The 20690-nt window shown below is 44.6% G+C and overlaps 1 protein-coding gene across 24 annotated transcripts in view; it reads right to left on the reverse strand.

Annotated features, from left to right (window-relative positions):
- The window catches only part of PUM1 (pumilio RNA binding family member 1), an 897051-nt gene that overhangs the window by 756185 nt on the left and 120176 nt on the right, over nt 1-20690 (reverse strand). For all 24 annotated transcript variants that reach the window (XM_085645644.1, XM_085645641.1, XM_085645638.1 and 21 more), the window contains exon 3: nt 149-217. In XM_085645644.1, coding sequence (XP_085501770.1) covers nt 149-217 — 69 coding nt within the window. The remainder of the gene's footprint in view (nt 1-148; nt 218-20690) is intronic.

A 20690-nucleotide genomic window follows, 5' to 3' on the forward strand; every position in this document is an offset into this window, starting at 1 on the left:
CTGGACAGCTTGGAATGTGTTCTGTTACTTGGCAGCTTGATGTCATGTTAATGTTTCATGAAAAAGCTATCAACATGTAAAAAAAACCAGTAGTTCGAGGAGTTTTTTGTTTGTTTTTAAATTACAATTTTAAGAGGTTTATACTTACTTCTCCCATGGCTCTCCCTTCCAGGGCAAGTGCTTGAAAGTCATGATTCAGCTCATCCATTGAACGAACCTGTTCGAAAAACAAAATGAAGTTAGGGTCTCCTAATTTAATGAAATGAAAACAGAATGGGTATGTTAATCAAGCAGGTAATCTACAAATTCCATCTTAAATAACAAAATAAAATAGAAATAAGTAGTACAGAATTAAGGTTAAATAATGGGAATATCTCTATCATCTTCCTCACTGACAATCCACCATGATGCACTGGCAGTACAGTACATGTTACTTATTTGCACAAAGTGCACTACCGCCATGGTAATGCCGTATCCTTTTGGTCTTTGCCTAAAGGCATACCATGCCTCACTCACAATCCTCTTGCTACCCTATTCTGACCTCAGTCAGCACCCTGCTCAACCACACCTGTAAGCCAGGTTAACTTCTAGCTCACCGGCCAGCTATCTCCCCATCTTTGCCCATGGCAAACCGCATTGTGACCTCAAAGACCCTGCCCAACTCCTGCACTGGAAAAGTGACTAAACAATGTTCACTGGCAGGGTGAGAGCTGTGACGGACAGACTGAATAAGCAGAGTCAAGTCTGCTACCTTTCAAAACCTGGGTAGCTTTGCAACATACAAAATAGCTCAAAACGATACTTAAGATTATTTTTTTGTAGTAAAAGCACAGGTGCTTTTGGCTTTGTGCCACTTGGTACCATTGGTTATGTTGAAACGGCAGGAGTTTGCTAACTATTTATTTCTAAGAAACAGCGCCCAAAGATAAAAATTGTATTGTTAAGCAGTAAGAAGTTTCTGATCCCTTCTTTAGCTCGACCTGCAAATCAACAGGCCCCCTCAAATCTTATAGACGTGGGAGACATAAGGGGTATGGAAGGGGTATGGACGGTGGAATAAAAAGGCCTTAAGGTAATCCCAGAATAATCTTTGATGATTGTGAATGATATTAAAATAGGCTTGTTTTCAAGTGATTTTGTAAGTTGTTAGTTTAGGAAGGTTCTTCGGTTTTGGGTACAAATTGCAAAGGCTCTACTCTCAGTAAGCATACAGACTTCCAGACATTGAGCATTGGGCTGAAATTGGCCAGTAGGAAGTATTACATGACCAGTGGCTGGAGATATTTTTAGTTTCAAATTCAGGTAAAGTGTGAAACATTGCGTCATCAACTCAGGACAAGTTCTTTAAAAATGCCAATTAAAATTAAGATATTAGAGTGAATAATTTGTAACCGGACACACCAGCTCATCACTTCGACTGTTTAATAAATTTTAAATCGCAACAGTGATTAGTTCTTCAGGCAGAGCCAAAGGAATGTAACCGGTTTACCGGTCACCAACAACCAGCTAATGCTTTCAAACAGATTATCTAAAAGCGAGGAATAATTGGCCTAGGTTTTATTTGTAAGGGTCATCTCAGTAAGCCGTAAGCAGCTGAGGTCTACCTACCACCCAGTCCAAAGTCTGTTTTCAGATGTTTGGGGCACTTCGCCTACGCCTTCATAACTAAAAGTTACCCAGGATTAGTGGATCCAGAGGAGGGAACTGAGAAAATAGCCACTATAAAGCAACATTTATTTTTGTTTCCTATTTTTGACAAATTGGACGAAAAAAGTACTGTGCAAGAGTGGAGTTTTTCAATTCGTTGTGGTTTCTATCTACTTGCAGGTGAGAATTTGACTGGTTTTAGCAATGTGGGTAGCAATGGTATTTGGGATCAGTCTCGGCCGCCACCAACAGAAACCTACAAAACTAAGACATTTCTAAAAACCAGGCACCCGGGAGCCTTCAGGGTAGTATGACTTTCATGAATCCCACCCAGTATGTTTTCTTAATTAGAATGTCTGCAATCCTCAAACTTTGGCTAAAATCGCAGGTTTTTTCACCTTTCTGTGAGGGGAAAGTTCAAAAATCACATGGAACTTTAGGTTTGGCTCTGAAGCCTAGGTAAGTCTTCACCCTATTTTTTTTCTTCTTAAATAAGAATATAAATTCACTAAAATGAAACAAAGGATAAATTGCAGTTCTACATACGTCTCATAATAATAAAATAAAAACTGCCATTTTAAAACAAGAATACGGCTGAAATTCACCAGTTCTACGTAATAGACATCAGAACTTGCAGTGCCATAGATTTCAGACATCAGTGACGTAATGTGAAGTATTAAGCAGTGCATTATAGTGCTGTAAGTTATACGGATGTGAGTTACATATAACTGGTGAATTTCAGTTTTTTTAATTGAAAAAACTGTAGGTTTTTCAATGATTTCTTTTTTTTTTCCTTTTTCTTTTAACTAAGTAACACATGATTAAGGGCCAGATTACAAATAGCGCCGATCTGGGGACACAGTCGTGTTTTCAGCGGTCCGACCGCCTGATTATTATCTGTGTGGTGAGACCACCGCCATCATTTCTGCCACTATAGAGCCAGAGGCTGCCTACAGAGGCAGTCTTGTGCAGCTTTCAGGCAAAGATGAGTAAGGTAAAAAAGAGGTAAGTCTTGCTCATGCCAACTTGCGGAGTGGGTTTAGGGGTACCAGCAGAAAGGGAGACAATGCTTATTCAACGCATGAAAGCGGCTAAGACATTTTAATGACGTAAATTGACCAGATAAGACATTTAAGAGAAGAAATCAAATCTGAGATTTCTGAATGATGTGCCATAGGCCAAACAAATCTTTGGTATCCGGCATATGCCTGGTCCTTCCCTCATCATCCATGAACCTTTGAATTTGCTTCCTCAACCACTTCAATTACAACCCCCTACAGCCGGTCTCCAAAGGATGTCCTTTGTCTTACTTTTCAAGGGGATGGCAATAAAATATAAATGGAGGGCTTACACAAGGGCTTACACAAACTGAAGTTCTCTACAGCCTATGCTACCACCAGACCACCAGAGTCTTGAGGAACTTGCAATATAAAAAAGAATCCAGGAGTGGATTTTTGGCTGACTTTATAGTAGGTCCAACATGGATTATTGCTCTCATTCATAACCCCTAATTCTCCACCAAAAGTGAGATACCTAAATTAATCAACTCTCTCCACTCCTTTTCAACATACATCTCTCACTTCAAACAGATCGAACTCTAGTATTTAATTTAATCTGCTACAAAACTGACACAGGTAAAGTTAAATTTAGAAAATCCAGAGGAACTAGCATACTTAGCTCTGCCTCAGAGTAATTAATGCATGGTTAGCGAGTAACCTCTTACACTCAACTTGTCCAAAAATGAGACTAAAACCAGTGAACAACTGAATAACTGCCTATAACAATCAGGCCCCAGGAACCGGCCATCCCATCATTCACATAAAATAAAGAATCTCAGAAGTGATCATGGACAACTGATACCACAAGTGAATGTCTCTTGATCACATTTTCCCTTATCTAGGCAAGCCTTAAAAACCGAGGTGGTCACCATTATTGTCGTGTCTTGACAAAACTGCGTATATAGTCTTTACTTAGGGCCACCACTGTTTCGGACTCCAGAGAATCAAAAATCTGAATTAAGTCAACTCCTACATCTTCCTCCAGGGGAACAGCTAACAACCCTCTAAGCTAATCACTAGCTCCCTATAACCACACTCTACACCTTCAAGGCACTTTAACCTAGCCACAGAGCCATTCAAAGTAAGAGCCCACTGTTCATCCAAGCTCTATTCCAGACATCCACTGAGCACAATACTTTGTTCCAGACTAAAACCTCGACTGATCATCCACACATACAACACAAATACAATTTAAAAAAAAAAAAACTGTGGAACTAAATTTTTCATACAAGGTGCAGAACAACTGACATCTCATTCTGGCAAAGACAAACATACAGGACCACTTTGAAATTCAGACAGGAAGTAAAGACCTGACTTCACAAACAAATGATGCAGAAGCACGCTGACAAACTAACAAATTGCACTCGCAAGGATGCATAAGTATTACATAATTCTAACCAGTCTACCATGAACACCACACCGCTGAAATCTTGGAAGGTGGCTGTACGGTGCCGCAAGGCTGCCTGAAACCAACTTGACAGTTGAGCAGGGGGCAGTTGGTGTTCTTAAAAATTAGTTGTCTGCTTTTTTTTTTACGATCTTACCAAGATGGGCTGAAGGAAGGTGGGTAATAGGAAACAGGTGCTGAGGTTTTTGGAGGGGGGGGGGGAGAGGAGCTAGGCTAGAATAGGGGGGTAGGGGATTGTAGCTTATTGATGGTGTCCAGAAAAAAAACGTAGAGTGAAAGAACAAGTTACTTACCTTCGGTAACACCATGTCTGATAGAGACTATCTAGCCACAAATTCCTTACCTTAGAATTATCCGCAAGCATTAAAATGGTCTGGAAACTACTTCATGAGCGGTACCCTGGTGCACTGGTAGGTGATGTCCTTCGGCTCCACGTGGCATCGTCCGCGGCAGAAGGGACGTGCTAGGTGCCTATAGAGCGGCCACCTCCAGCATCAGGACATTAGCTTCTATTCATGACTTTCCAAGATCGAAGCGCAGAGCCATGAAGAGTACTGGTGTGTGTAAAATCTTGTAGTCCATAAATTTGTTTGCAGACCGGGGACAATGGGTGAGTCAGCGTGGAATATGCAGCTTGATAGTCTCTACGGGGGGCTGGGGAGTGCACTCTAACTAGACATTGCAAACTCATCCCCTTATCAGTCACAAATCCTGCACTAGATAAACCAGCCACTGCAAAAATCTAATCAGTATAACTATGGGTGCGGCTTCCTGCAGATACATCTTTTCACTGAACCGCCTGCCCAGGCATTCGTAGAGCTTGCGGTGTGAGTCGACCGGGGCCTACACCCGCGTGGTGACGATCTGCTTGAGGCTGCAGATGCGCTGCTGACTGACTTACGGAGCCAGACAGAGGCAACAGGTGGCCCCGACTACACTGGGTTGCCCCCCCCCCTCCCCCTACTAACCTGCGGGCACGATGGTCTCCAACAAATGCTTACATTGTTGCCTGGACTAACGCGGCGCGAACACGTCCACTGCATTGGACCTGGTGCAGTGGAGGTCCAGCCCAAAGAAGTACATTGTGACGGTGAGAGGGGTCCTTAGCAGAGGCTGACTGGCAGATGTGGAGAACGGCATAGTGAGGTGAGCTGGGGACTGAGACAATGCTATATTCCAGATTGTCTGACCTGCGGTCCCAGCAGGAGTCCGGAGGTCATGTTGTGCCAAGGCTTGGCCATGACGGGAGATGGTGAAGACCGCTACACTGCACCATGCACCAGTACTGACACCGATCCTGTGCCCCTCTCTGATCCGGCACTGCTTGGAGGACTTTACTCTCTGGCCAGATTCCCGGTAAGGCCGCGGCCATAAACAAATGAGCAGGAGAGGCACGGGGTGACATCAGACCCAGTACCCCGCCCCCAAATGAGGCACAAGCACACGCGTCGCATAAGGGACACATACCCAGAAAAACACCAAGTGGGGCCTATATACTTCAGGACAGGGCAGGCCATCACCTACTTAGCCTGACACAGACAGATTAAATATAGGTGGTTGAGGTGCTGTTGCCTTCGTGCCCGCACATTCCTCCCCACTGGGTGATGCTCTGATCATAGATTGGTGTGCCCTATTGGACGGGCACCGTGCAGCACCTGCCTTCGCCCCAACGTCTCTCCTGCCGGTTTGTTTGCAATGCTATGCATGCAAACTATAAGCACTACACCTAACATTTGGTGAAGTCGCATCTGGACTGGTGCGCTTGGGTGGGTGGACTATGGCCTGAGGGTTCTGCGACGCTTCTCTGCTGTATGTTGTTTCTGGTACTCGCAGTGCGGTCTATTTTCCTAGTCACCAGCACACAAGTGGATCTATACGTGTGCCGACCGGGGGCAGCCCCTGCAATCACCAACTGTTGATGACTTGTGAAACAAGCATTTGCAAAGCGATAGGTCTCCAATTTACGCTAAACATATTGCATTGCAAATGGTTGGTGTCATGGGCTGGGGGAAGGCACAGACAACAGGAGGGAGGGCTGGAATGGGGGGAGGTACAGACAACGGGAGGAAGGGAGGGCGTGGGGGGAGAGGGGAATGCAGGGACAACGGGAGGGAGGGGTGGGGGAAAAGAAGACACGGACAGCAGGGGGGAGGGTGGGGGGTTGGAAGAAGGTATGAAATTACGTTGTGCCTGCAGTAGGAGAACCTCATTAAAGAAAGTAGTGCTGAAAGACTACAGAAGACGTATGGTGCAACAACCGAAGCATTTAGGACAGACTATGACAAGCAAATGGCAAATATAGGCGGAGAGAGGCTGGGGCTTCTATTCGTAACTCCACCACAAGTCTCGCAGAGAAGTGTATGCGTGCTGGCTCTAGGCTCAACTTAAAAAGGGCCCGTACCCAAGCTGGATATTGGCCTGCAGAACGATTCCTCCCCAGTCATAAGTCAATGTGTGAAGACCCATACCGCATGAACCGAACTGTACTGATGCATGTTACATAACCAAGACCAGGCATGCTCTATGGAAGGGGTAACTTTCTCATTATCAAGGGACTTGACAAAGTGCTTTGACAACCCTCTTGAACCCTGCACATAACCGCCTCCACTGACAACCTAATTTTGCAGGCTGCCTGCTTTGCTGCGCCGGCCTGGGGTTGGAACAGCGAACTGGCCAAGTTGCTGGCTGAGATGCCGGTCCCTGCCCCTCTGTGGTATGGTTAGACTGTGGACTCGGCACTGCACTAGTGGCTGAGATAGGGGCGGTTCCTGGTTGCCAACGAGATTAAGTGGCCTGTTATGTTACAGAGCTGATGACCGACTGACTGGCCAGAGCCACGATCCCCAGTCGCAGCCCAGATTGACACTAAGCCCTCCAATGCTAAGAAGCCAGCAATTATGCATGGGTCACTTGCGCTCGATGGCCCCACCGGCACGACCCACAATGCACCTAGAGCAACACTCTGGAGAGTGCCCAAAGGGCGAGTTGCCTCACACGGATGCGTCACTGAGCACCAAGCTAGACACAGTCTACAGGCGGTGGAGAAAATCAGAGCCATCCTTGATCAGATGTGCATACCGCTCTAAAGTAAAATTGACAAAGTGACTGCAGATTTCACTCTCCTGCGTGCAGATCACCGCAAGCTTGCTGACAGTCCACAACACAGAACTCCCACTAGTTGAACTCCAACCAGCAAGAAAAGGGCCAAGATGCGGTGGCCAATGCCGGAACCTGGATTTGCACACTACTGCCTGATGCCACGCTATCACCCTTCTTTACAATCAAGCATGCTTAACTGGTGTCGAAACGTAGGCCACTGCCGGTGCTAATCCCAGGCCCTTTCTGTTCCGTCTATTAAACTATAGGGACCGAGACACCATACTACATGAGACAGGCAAATGGCAGGAAATCAAAGTGAACAATGCCTTAGCCATGCTCTTCCCAAACTATACTGTATAGGTACAAAAACAAAAGAGCTCGTTTCAGGCAGTCAAGCACCACCTTTGCGAACTGGACATACGTTACTCTAGGTTTCCTGCCTGCCTCCTCGTAGTAGACAAAGGCAGCGCTCACTTCTTTGACCCACCGGAAGATGCCTGGGACTGGATGGAAGCAACTGGCCTCACGATTTTGCACCCGTCGAGAGGGGGTACCACAAAACTATGCAAGAGGCCATCGGGATGGTCGTGGCAGGCAGACAAATCACCCTCTTACACCTAGAGCTATACCGAACCTGGAACAAGTAATATTAGAGTGGCAACAACCTTTACATATAGCAGCTGCTATGCGTGAACACACCCTAAGCTTGGATCAAGATGTCCGTTCCACCAAAATCTTGAGTGACAATGGCTCCTCGAACATTTGGCCGAATCGCCAACTCCACAGGCTATAACGCTGCAAACAGCTGATGACATATGCACTCATAACAGTGGATAGTAAACAATGCACCAACAACCTTCTAGTGATCTGTAGCTCCTATGTAATAGCTTGCAATTGTGTACATTGACAACTTCAGAACTGCGGCAGATGGGAACCCTATCACACTAATGAAGCAGTTGATACACCACACAAGTAAAATACAGAATGATAGCGCAACATGAAATAAATCTACTTGCTAGTCACAGCTGGTATATTACACACAGCACAATAGGGGTCTGCAATGCTGGTTTTCGCTACTGTGAGTCTCAAAACTTTTCTGCCAAATACAATTGCCCACCATTACCCTTGCGCAGCGAGAGCTAGATGAACCAATCACGCTCTTTGAGATCCGCAAAGCCATCAGATTTCGGGCTCTTTATACAGACTATTGTCTTTAACAATGTAGATGTCAAAATTCTGACAAAGATAGTTGCCATGAGACTTATGCCGTACATCGCATGCTTAGCAATGCCAGATCAACCTGGGTTTATCCCTGTGCTTTGTACAACACACAATTTACAGACACCCTTCGTCATGACACATTAAATTAACTCAGACATTCCACCAGCAGGTGTGTTTCTGCATGCAGGCATTCAACTGTCTTGAGTAGAGCTTAGTGTTCAGAGTGGAGGGTCGACCTTGGCGACCATTTCATTAGCTGCATATCTCTCCTGAATAAAGCCTTTAGCATGTGAGCAAGGAGAAAATGTTGCACAGTGAGCCCAATCAAACTATTTATAGGCACCGGAGTGTGTTGGCCACTTACTCTATTATATGCCCTACCATTGGAATCACTGGTGTGCACTTTCAGAGAACACTACCCCAGAAGGAGTTTGAGAATAAAGAGTCATGTACTTATGTCTCTGAATGTAAAACTACGCTCTATTTATAATCAAGATCCAGTCTGGATTATAAACTCCAAAATATTAAAAATTTGGAGAACTTGTAGCCTCCATATTAGTTGGGTAGCTTGCACTAACCCAAGGGATCACTAAATCGAACACTAAATTCCCCCTCAGGAAGAACAAGCGTGCTACTTTGGAATAAAAATTCAGTGAGATGCAGAGGTGGCCCAGAGAGACATCTATGTTCGAGCTATCTTTGAACTACAGAAGACAGAAAGATTGATTATTCTTCTATGGTCCACAGCTGGAAGCATAGCCATCACAGAAATGGCAATAGTCCCACCCACGTTCCTCTACCTCGGTCATAATTCTGTTCCCTCTCACTTAATCCTTATCCAAAACCTAATGCACCCTGCAGATAAAACTAGTCTGAATAGGAATGCAACCCACGTGGAGCAGGAATATACTAACTTTCCCATATTATAGCCATGTGGTGCTATTACAGTCAAGCAACGATACTACAACGCCCAAGCATGCTCTGAATAGTACCAGCTCCACCTGGATCTGCACCCATCTCATTAAGGGATTGAGAGAAATATCTGCCCAATGCCCACAGAATACAGCCCAATGCCCACAGAATACAGTGCTGGTGTTCCTCCTGCCAAAACCAACCACAGATGTTAACACAGTGGCTTGCGCCAACTGAACATAGAAACGCATTATAAAATACTGTGGCCTGCCTTCCCTATATTTTTCATCTATGCCAATGGCCAACAAACCATCTATACTGCTGCCTACGAAACCCAAGACACACATCTAACTAATGAATCTGCTGTAACATTTATACAGTATAAACACCCAAGTAGATACATAAAAAGGTATTCGTTAGAAATGATACTCCTAACTGGTCATTTGCAGAGGGATGTTAAGATGCAGCTCTCAGGGGGTCGTGGCTTGGACGGCAGAGCTAATGGCTGCCTGATTCCGTCGCGACGCCGGATCGGATTAAAGAACCTTAAATCCCCAATGAGCAAATGAAGCAAAAGAAGCAGCGTTCAAAGATTTGACCATCGGAAAAACCCGGCCCAAAGATGTTATCCTTGCGAGGCCCTCCAGCGCTTGCTGAAGAGAGAAAACTGCACTTACAATGCGGATGCAGAGAAAGTAAAGCGAGAGCAAAATGGCAGCATCCTAGACCTCCACAGAATGTCAATCGGACGCAAAATGCGGTGAATATACAGGCGAGTGACACGCTGGTACACCGCTAATCTCACCCGCCAACACCAACCAGCAACTGATGGCGATTCAGAGGTATGCACTGATCGCTGCACATAGCAGCCAAAGAGTGAGAGCGCGAATGCGAGTGTGGCAGCAACAATGGTGGCTAGCAGGAGCGCACCTAACACATACTGCCTGGAGCTGTATACCGCACACTAAGACGCAGGAGGTTTAGGAGCCGGCTGCATGTCGCAATTTGCATCTGCATTTGGGAACGTAAGAAAAATTAATGCGGCATGAATGGACCGAATAAATGAAACCGAAACAAAACTGGAACTGATGAACAAAACAGGGCGGTGGAAAGCTAAAATGGCGCCCGCCGACACAAAGGCTTAGGGGAAGCTGCTATATTTCGCGCTATGACACAGGAAGCATAAGTACCATCAGCAGTTGGTGGGAGGGTGTCGATCAGCAGAACCGCTGTGCTCCAATGAAGAGAACACACATAAGCAAGAATAACGCACCTGTGAGCGAGTGAGTTAACAGCTGCTATGGCACTTGGCGGAAAAGTGCCGGACATAAGATCCGCAGCGCCCCACTATTGACCGGAAGAGAGCAAAGCCTCCAATTTACCCCGAGTTTACTTAACAGAGGCGATCTACGGAGCTCAAGCAAGCACGGACAAAAACAGAACGAAACAAAGTGAAAGGCATCATCGTGCAGTGGATCCCTAAAATGGCGCCCACCGTAAAAGGGACATAGGGGAGGCACTGGCACCGCACCGACATCACTGACACCGTAGGCTCGTCATCTACGCAAGGGGGGGCGTTCATCAAGCTATACGACCTTGAGTGCGACACGTCAGCACACCAATAAATCCATCCGCCAGCACTGCCCAACAACAACTGACGGCCCCTACCCAAGGATCTCTGAGATACGCAAAACACACTTCTCATAGTGAGGGGGTGGGGGGGGGGGGCAACAGACCAGAAGATTAAGTAAGCGCGGGGGCAAGAGGGACTGTGAGCGAGAGGATTTATCCACAGATGCGGCACCAGCAAAGGCGCTCTCAGCGCGTGCTGCCCGGAGCTGCTTCAATTCAGGCTAAGCCTGAGAACCTATTGCAGAAGGTCTTGAAAGTGCCAGATATCATAAATGCAGCGCCAAGAACAGATCGCGTTAGGCAAGAATAACGCAGACAATTACAAACCCAATAAACGAAACCGAAAACTGTAGAGCAAAACACTGCTGGGGAGCCCTAAAACGACGCCATTGGGAGGCAGTGGCTCCACATTAACACCGCTGGCTCAGCAGTTTGCTCGAGGTGGGCACTAATCAAGGCTGCATCTGGAGCGAGCGACGAAAATCTGCCTTGAGAGCAGGGTCCTGCTACAGGGGTGCAGGGTAGAAGGCAGAAAAAAATGGTCCTATAAGCAACACACAGCTGTTGATACCTATATTTGGCGCTCGCCACAACAAAGTCACATACACGGTCAGACACAGAGAAGGCAAGGCTACCTACAAGGACATTGAAAACAAACAGTAACAGCAAATACATCGCGAGAACAAAGAAACACCAATGACAATTCCACAGAAATAATCATGTCGGAGAGAGAGTCTCGAGGCTGTAACAACAGCTAAAAAAGAGCAAGGGAGAGCCAACGATATCGGATTCCCCGCTCAAACAGAAGCCAGACATCAACAGCACCCTAGACATGAACCTTTCTAGGAACAAGACCCAGATTACCGCAGGGTCTTTCTGATTGCTCCGTGTACGAGATGACGGAGGGGGGCTCCAATGGACATTTGATTGAGTTGTTCTTCTCTTGCCTCTGGAACGGCGTTGGCCTTGTCCTAAAAAAGGCTGCTGTTGAAAGTTGTCTTGATGCATTGGACCTGGATATATCGGATGTTGATAGTAGGGCTGCGGATAGTTGTACGGTCCAGGCGGCCACCACTGTGGCCGCCTGGACTGAGGCTGCGAATAATCATAGGGAGGCTCTCCTGAAGAAGAAGATTTGTAATCCAACTGTTGAGGACAAGAGGATCACGTGTGTTAACACGTTTTGCAGTTACTCTTAACGCACTGAAGAAGAGCATTCTAAAGAATTGGAAAGTGCTCAAAATTGAAGGGACTGTTTTACCTCCCCCTTTATTTGCCTTTAAGAGGAGCTGTAACATAAAAGATCAGCTAATACACACACGTCCCAGACTTTTGAGAGATTCTGTGAACACCCCACTATGGGGTTTACCCCCGGTTAAAGGCCTTTTTCCCTGTGGGAACTGCTCAGTGTGCCCCCAGACCTCGCACACAACAGAAGTAGATATTGGTACGAATAGACCGTGGGTCCTTAGTAAACACACTAATTGTAACAGTGACAGAGTTGTTTACTTGATAAAATGCCCTTGCGGAAAAAACTATGTGGGTATGACCTCTCGCAAGATTAAGTTGAGGATTTCAGAACACAAGAGCACTATACGGTGTAAAAAAAGTGCTACCAAACTCACAAGCCACTTTATCACAGCCGGCCACAAAGAGACTGACTTACATTGGGTTATTTTAGAACAACCCTACATTCCTCCACATATTGCAGATGTTCAACGGTTTCTCTTACGTAGAGAACAAAAATGGGTACATCGATTACATTCTGATATAGTGGGGTTGAATGATGATATTCCTTGGCTGTTGATATAGTTCTATTGTTCAGAGCACATGATAACTAGATAGAACTTGACTCCAAGTTCCCTGTTGTTGGCAATCTATATTTTCTGCCTGGAAGGTCTGCAATAGTTCAGGATATAGTGTTAGTGCATATTAAATGGGTTGTCCTCTCTATATGCACGCGCCTTTCCCTTTGTCTCCTTTAAATCACACAGAGGTTTAGGAGCTGTAGCAGACGAGCGGCTGAGTGCCGCACATGCGCACATTGATGAAGTGCCTTCTAACGGATGTCTTTTCTTTACACATGCGTGCCGAATTCTGTAATACAACAGGCACTTATTTGGCCACCCTGAGGAACAGACGAACCTGAAACCAATTAAGGTCCTTCTGCCATAAAGAACGCTGAGCCTTTCTCGCCGGTACCTCTGGTCTTCACTCAAAGACCGCCCCGGGGTACCGACGGATAGGTAAGTTCAGCGTTAGCCTTTTATTTTTGTGTTCTAATCATTCTAAACGTTAGCGTCTGCTTTGTAAGCATGTATTTGGCAAACGATTTAGTTGTCGTTCGAGTGCGTTTGTTAGACGTTAGTGATCTTTTACCAACACCACACTCTTTTGTAAAGTATTCCTAGTCAGGAAGTATTTTTGAAGCTCATTGTTCTGATCCACTACACAGCTCTAAAATGAGCTATTGCCCAGACTATGACCATGTCGCCACTATCCACATGTTGCCTGTAGTACATGGACTATGCCCATTTCTTCTAGCCATGTCTAACGGGAAGATACATTTTAGGCATGTTAATTAGCAGCCTGGTATTTTTCTTCCTTTTTACTAGAGCGGGGCCCCTTTTCCCTGAGTACAGACCAGGTTGAGGTGAGGGCATCACCCAATAATTTTGGGTAAGTGCAATTTAATACAATAATTAAATGCTTTGAAGCATCATTGTATGCTTGTGTCAGTGTCATTCAATGAAGTTGACCTATTGCTGTTTCATAAAAAACCAGGTTGATTGTATTTCTTATCCGTCTTTTTGCTTTCCTAGGTACCCGGTTTCGATATCTGTTGAATTGACCGGTGCGGTAGGATTCTTGTATTTAAGAATTTTTCACTTTAATTAAAATATATTTTTTTGACACTTTTTCTTAATCACAGCAGCATTCAAGGTCCTGAAGAAAGCCCCGATACTTTGTAGATCAGAATGGGCAGAAACATGTCGACCATACTGCTATGGACATTAGCATAATGACAAATTATTTGTGCTAAATTGCCATATTGCTTTTTAATTATGACAGAGGCACTCTGCCGATTAAAGAACATTTGAGTTCCTCTAGCCATTTTTATTCTCACCTTTATTATTTAGTGCCGCGTATTTTAGGATCCCTTTCACAACTTGAGGGTTTAACGATGTTTTGGATATTATTGGAGATCGGACAGCAACCCTCTTATGCTACATTCTCTTTGTACGTTACCAAGTCGTTATGTCAAGACCTGGTTCGTTATATCGAGATTTACAGACCCAAATGATGACAAATGCACTACCTTCCTGTGATTGAAGGGTCTTGTTCCTAGAAGGGTTCTCTCCTAAAAGAGATGTCGGATTAGTCAGATTTATTTTCTCCTGGTTCCCCCTTTTTTTGATTCAGCACCAGACCCAGGTTTCTTTAGTGGTTATAGTGTTTAGATTTAAGGGAAACACAACCTGCAGGTCTATAAAATTATTTTCTCCCTTGGACCTCCCCCTAGGTTGTTTCGTGTTACTGTAGACGTACTGAACCTGGGGAGTAGGGTGATAGGGCAAACATTCCCGCCCTTCATTGCAAAATTCCGAGATAGCGATGTTGTGAAATGCTGAGACTCCTACAACACTACACCCCAGTTGATGGCCCACAATAACACACTCACCCTGGCAACCGACCTCAACATAGTGTCCCTCAACGTCAAAGGTCTTAACCACCCTATTAAGTGCCACAAGATTATAGACTACCTAGCTAAAACCAAAGGCGATCTAATCCTACTACATGAGACCAAACTATCCCTGGAGGATGCCAAACTAGTGAGAGGTAACTGGATCTCGCAGATAGCTTGCTCGCCGACAAAAAGAAACTTGTGGTTATGACGCGGATATCCAAAAGATCCAACATTACACTAGACTCACAGTCCCACGATAACGAAGAAAGACTGCTGTTGACACATTTAAGGGGGGAGGAGCTAATCCACGTAGCAAACATACGGCCCCAACGCAGACGACCATTCCTTTTGGTCTGAGGCTCGCTAGATAGCTTTTCCCAAAATGACCTCATGGTGGTAGCAGGGGATTTTAACATCCCATTGGACCACATAACAGACAGACAATCCTCCTGTCAATATCACCCTACGAACTCGCATGCTGTACTCCAGAATATCTGCTCCAAATTTAACCTAAAGGATGCATGGCGCCTCCAACACCAGGACACTAGAGACTACACATACTACTCCAATCCTCACAAATCTTACACCAGGATAGACTATATACTAATCTCTGGAACTCTCACACGTCTAATCGAACACTCCAACATAGCACCAAGAATAGTATCAGATCACTCCTGTATTAGCCTAAATTTGAGCGGGTGTCACAATGACGCCGTCCCGCCGAGATGGCGTTTTAATAGTGATGTACTTGTAGACCCTGCGAACAAAACAAAACAAAAAAAAAAAAAGATTGGAGGCCATAATAGACTACCTCAAACACAATGACTCCCCGGAGACTAGCACTACCACACTCTGGAATGCCCTGAAGGCAACCATCCGAGGCACAATAATTGAAATAAAGACAAAAATAAACAAGAGTACAAATCTGAGACTAACACAGCTTGAGCACGAGATCAAGAGTTTAGAAATGGCCCATGCAAGGGCCCTACAGGATAGCAAGACTCTCGCAAAATTAACACAAAATAAGTACGAATACAACAAAATACTGAGTGAAAGGGCGGGACTGTGGATTAATCAATACAAAGCCCTTAACCTTTGCGAAGCAAATAAAGCAGGGAAACTCCTGGCCTCCTACCTCAAGCACAAACGCAACCAGTTTGCCATCTCTTCCATCACAGACTCTAAGAACCAAACACACACAAGGACATCCTAAAGACCTTTCAAAAGTTCTATCAAGAACTTTACAAAAACGAACAGAACCATAATTTAGAGGAGTGTACAAAATACCTCGATAGACTAGGGTTACCGCAACTAAGCACCGAGGATACACTTAGGCTAGGTCAAGAAATTAACTATACCGAAATTGAAATGGCAGTCAAATCACTGAAAGAAAATAAAGCCCCCAGGCCGGATGGGTTTACAGCCGCTTTCTACAAGACCTTTCTAAATCAGCTGAAACCAACCATGAAACAAGTTTTTAACCACTCAGCATCTAGGGGGGCAGTATCACAAACCATGTCAGAAGCTAACATTATAGTCATTCCAAAGGAGGGGAAAGAATAACTGTCACCAAAAAACTACAAACCCATATCCCTTAACAACGTGGACTGCAAAATATATGCTAAATTACTGGCAGTCAGACTCAACTCTTTTCTCCCCAAACTAAAAAGCAACTCCCAGGTTGGTTTCCTACGTACTCGAATGTCTAATGACAACACCAGACTTCTCTGCCACATAATAGAACGTGCAGCCACGAAATCTGAACCGTCAGTAGTTATCGCATTAGATGCGGAGAAGGCCTTCGATAGAGTCTCCTGGGTTTTCCTGGAACGCTGCATGCAATCGTTCAACTTAGGGGCGGGATACATATGGATGGTAATGGCTCTGTACGGCGAACCATCAGCCCGTATCGTCGGTTATGGGTCTCCCTCTAAACCTTTTACACTGCAACAGGGCACTAGACAGGAATGTCCACTATCCCCTTCATTATTCTTACTTGCACTGGAACCCCTTATTCAAGATATCAAATTAAAAACGAACATAAGAGGGATCGATATCAATGGTGTTGAAGTAAAATCAGCCGCCTATGCGGATGACATACTAAGTAACTGAACAACCAAAGACATCAATTGAGGTCCTGATGGAGACGACAGCAAAATATTCCGGGTTCTCAGGGTATAAACTAAACAGAGACAAGTCAGAATGCAAACCACTACATATTCATTGCACGAGAGACCCGGGGGGTGGGGGGGGAGGGGGGTGTCTTACTTAGCCTGGCAAATAGGATATATCAAATACCTAGGTATAAATGTTGGTAGCGACTTAATGGACACGCTATATCAGAATGAGAAACAACTACTAGAAAAGTTTAAGAAACTCCTGGTCTCCAAAATTCATAACGTGGTGGGGCAGAATCAAAACCATTCAAATGATGATCACCCCAATGATTAACTATCTGATCAGTATGCTCCCGCTCCTCCTCACAGATGATTTCCACCGCAAAGTTGACATCCTGATCTCTAAATTCCTTTGGCGAGGGAAAAAAGCATGGATAAGTATAAAAAATGTAAGACTGGATAAAAGTCAAGGAGGGGTAAATCTAGCAGACTTCAGAATATTCCAGCTAGCCTTTCTGGCAAAACAAGACTCATACTGGATATCACCGCCCACCGACTACACGCCTGTATGGCTACAGGTAGAGAGGGCCATCCTGAATAACCTAAGCCCCCTTGCTCTATTAACGGCAAATAGATACCCCCAAGTCCATCTTTAAAAATACAAAAATCGCGCTACTAAAGGTAGATAAGAGGCTGGAAAATAGCATCAAAGGTTCTAAAATGGAGTCACTATGGGCCAATAGCAAGATTTTGTATAAAGGGAAAAGCCTAGCCTTCGATGTATGGATTGAGAAAGGTATCCACTACCCTTACCAACTAGAAAACGAAACATACCCTATTACATTCACAGACCTCAAGTCAAGAACTAACCTAGCTGACATTGAATTCTATAATTTTTTTAAATTAAAACGGCCCTGTCAAAAACCAAATTATCCACCTCACAACCATCAATCTCCTGGTTTGGGTGGAACATTAATAAAGTGGGGCAACAGGTCTCACAGCTCTACAAACTCCTCTGCCCAAAATCCTCTAAACTTAATGATAAGACGGTTGCCTATTGGGATAAACAAATGAAAGCCACACATAACGAACAAGAATGGGCCACACTATGGAGCTCGGCCTCAAGTAATATCTCCCCGGTGCTCTCACAAACAACATTTTGGCTGTTACACAAGGCTTTTTGGACCCCGGACCGTTTATTCTCATTAGGCCTCAGGGATAACCCGTTATGTTGGAACTGTAACAAGGAAACCGGGGACTTAGCACACCTTATCTTTCACTGCCCAACACTCAAATCATTCTGGGAGAAAATCGTGTTTATACATGGTTGGTTTGACTGTACGCTAACAAAAGAATTTTCCACCCTTACCATGGTATTTATGTGCACAGACTTGAGATCTGAACCCGATAAAGACCTACTACTGACAACAGCAGTGAAAATGGTCCTCGCCAATTGGAAAGACACAAGTAAAACTTTTTACAAAGGCTGGTTCAACTGGATCACCCATCTCAGAGGTGCGGACAACACTGCACTGCAAAATTCATCCTGGAAACCGGCATCCAGAAAGATGTGGAAATTTCTTGAGACGTACCTAGACTCTTACGAACCTCTGTGAAAATAAGAGACCGGCGGTACACAACCTGGAACCCCCTATGAATGCACCACCCAGACAAACGTACATAACTGGTCTCAAACAATGTTACCTTCTCGGGCCGGCCGCAAGGGGGGAGCCCCACCAACACTGGCCTACATGGGTGCCAACATCTCCACAGAATGTCATATGTAATTGTTAAGAAATGTAACCCTTCTTGTCTGTCTCCTACTTCTTTCCCTCCTTGTTTCTCTGCCTTTTTCTACCTGCCTCTTTCTCCTTTCTCGAACTATCGTCATGGGGGGTTAGCCAAACAAACGTGACATAACGTCTCAATATACTGATGTACAAGCTGCACTTGGTTCAAACTATGCTAACCCTGTAACAGAATTGCTAATATGTTCTTATATAATATAATAAATAAAACCTGTTGAAATTAAAAAAAAAAAAAGATGAGCTCTCTTGCATAAAAGAGGAAGAGAAATAACTCCTGTGTAAAATTAATCGGATTATATTACTACTAATAGATTTAAGACACACTTCTGATTGGTGAAATAACTAGAAGTTTCTTCAGAAGGGCAAAAATAAAAATTCACAGCAATGGAAAACAGGTTCCGGGGGGGGGGGGGGGGGGGGGGGGGGGGGTGTCATTTACTCAATTTAAGTCACGCTTGCAAGCAGCTTAAGTTTTCTATTGCATATCCATTCCCACTAAAACGTTAAAAAAAAAACATACAAATGACTTGATAAATCAGCCCCTTGTCCACATTTGGATGACTCTTCGTACCGGATTTCCTTTCTTTCAGTACTTCCTGGGAATACATGCTTTTTCTTGTTCTCACTCTTGTGCGCAGCTCCCCATTCCGAAGGACGAACCTCCCCATTATTGTCCGTGTGGCTCCCTTCAGCTCGCCCGTTGTTTACTTCACCCATCCCTGCCGGATTTTGTTTTTTTCCCCTCCTGAAGCTCCTTCATTGCTCCCCCAGCCTTGTCCCACTCCCCACTAGACCTCGACCTTCTCTACCGTTCTTTTAATCCCTCATTCCTCACATCTTGCAACTCACCTGCTTTAGAAGAACAAATTAGGATTCTCTGGAGGACCCCAAAGTTGCAATTCTTTCACCAACTGCTCCTTTTTCAAAACACGCTTTCATGCAGGTTTCTTTTTTTTATAACTTTTTTTGTATACCATTCCAAAATTCATAACAGATTGACCTTCCCGGAACAAAATGTTGACTGTTTCATGTTGTATCACTATGCATGCTTGGTGACATTAGTTTGCACGTAATCACACCTGAACATTTTAGTCATGATACATTTGCGCATTTGTGAGAGGATGCATCTGCATGTGTGAGTCGTCATGCATTTTTAGGGCTAAGCTTGCCAAAGAACCCATATATCTGGTTGCAAGAGATATTGGGGACATGTTGATAACCGACTTGAAAATTAAACTCCAGCCACAGCGTTCCCCTTGCTGGTTTTGTCACTTCTATATTCTTGCTTATATTTAATGGTTTTAGGTTGTTATCCAGTCTTTGTCCCTACCGCAGAGCACAGCCCGATTACCATCACTCTAATTGGCTCCTTTTATCCTTCCACAAATGTTTGCTTTTAGACCATTTTTTTTCTTTGTTTAACATTTTTCTAAAAGCACTCCTTAAGACAGGTTAGTTATCCGTTCTCTAGTGTTTTCCCGTATTATAAAATGTATGACAAACTGTTTTAACATTATACTTTTTACTTTCCACAGCGATGCCCTTCGAGTTGCTCCCACGTGCGTTAAGTTCACACTGCGTTCCATTTGGTTTGTTAGCTACCACACCTCCACATTGCTCCGTTTCCACTTGCATCTGTCCCATGCCTTCTGCGTTCCTTCCCCACCTTCTATCTCCGTGTTACTTACACCTGCTATCTGTGATTCCACCCTCTATGATGCTTCTCCACCCAAGTTACTTCCGCCCAACTGCTCACATTACCCTTTTTTTACTTTACAGATCCAACAAAATCGGCAACCCAAAAAACGCACTCATAATTTTTTATAGCCGTGCACATGCTTGGTGCGTGTCCTAAGATGACACAATTTTTCATAGGCCTCTCTTCCGGTTTACAAATCATTTGGTGTAGCATCAGGCATGCTGTGCACATTGCTAAAGCCCTTGGCAAATCTTAAGTCTCAAAGGTGTCGCCTTTGGAACCTTATAAGTGTTTAGCTATGCAACAGTTGATGTTGTTGCACCAAGGATATTGTGCTGGATAACTAAACACTTATAAGGTCCCAAAGGCGAGACCTACTGGCTATGCCAATGCTTGGTTTT

The sequence above is a fragment of the Triturus cristatus genome, chromosome 3_1 (genome assembly GCF_964204655.1).
Source record: "Triturus cristatus chromosome 3_1, aTriCri1.1, whole genome shotgun sequence".
NCBI lineage: Eukaryota > Metazoa > Chordata > Amphibia > Caudata > Salamandridae > Triturus > Triturus cristatus.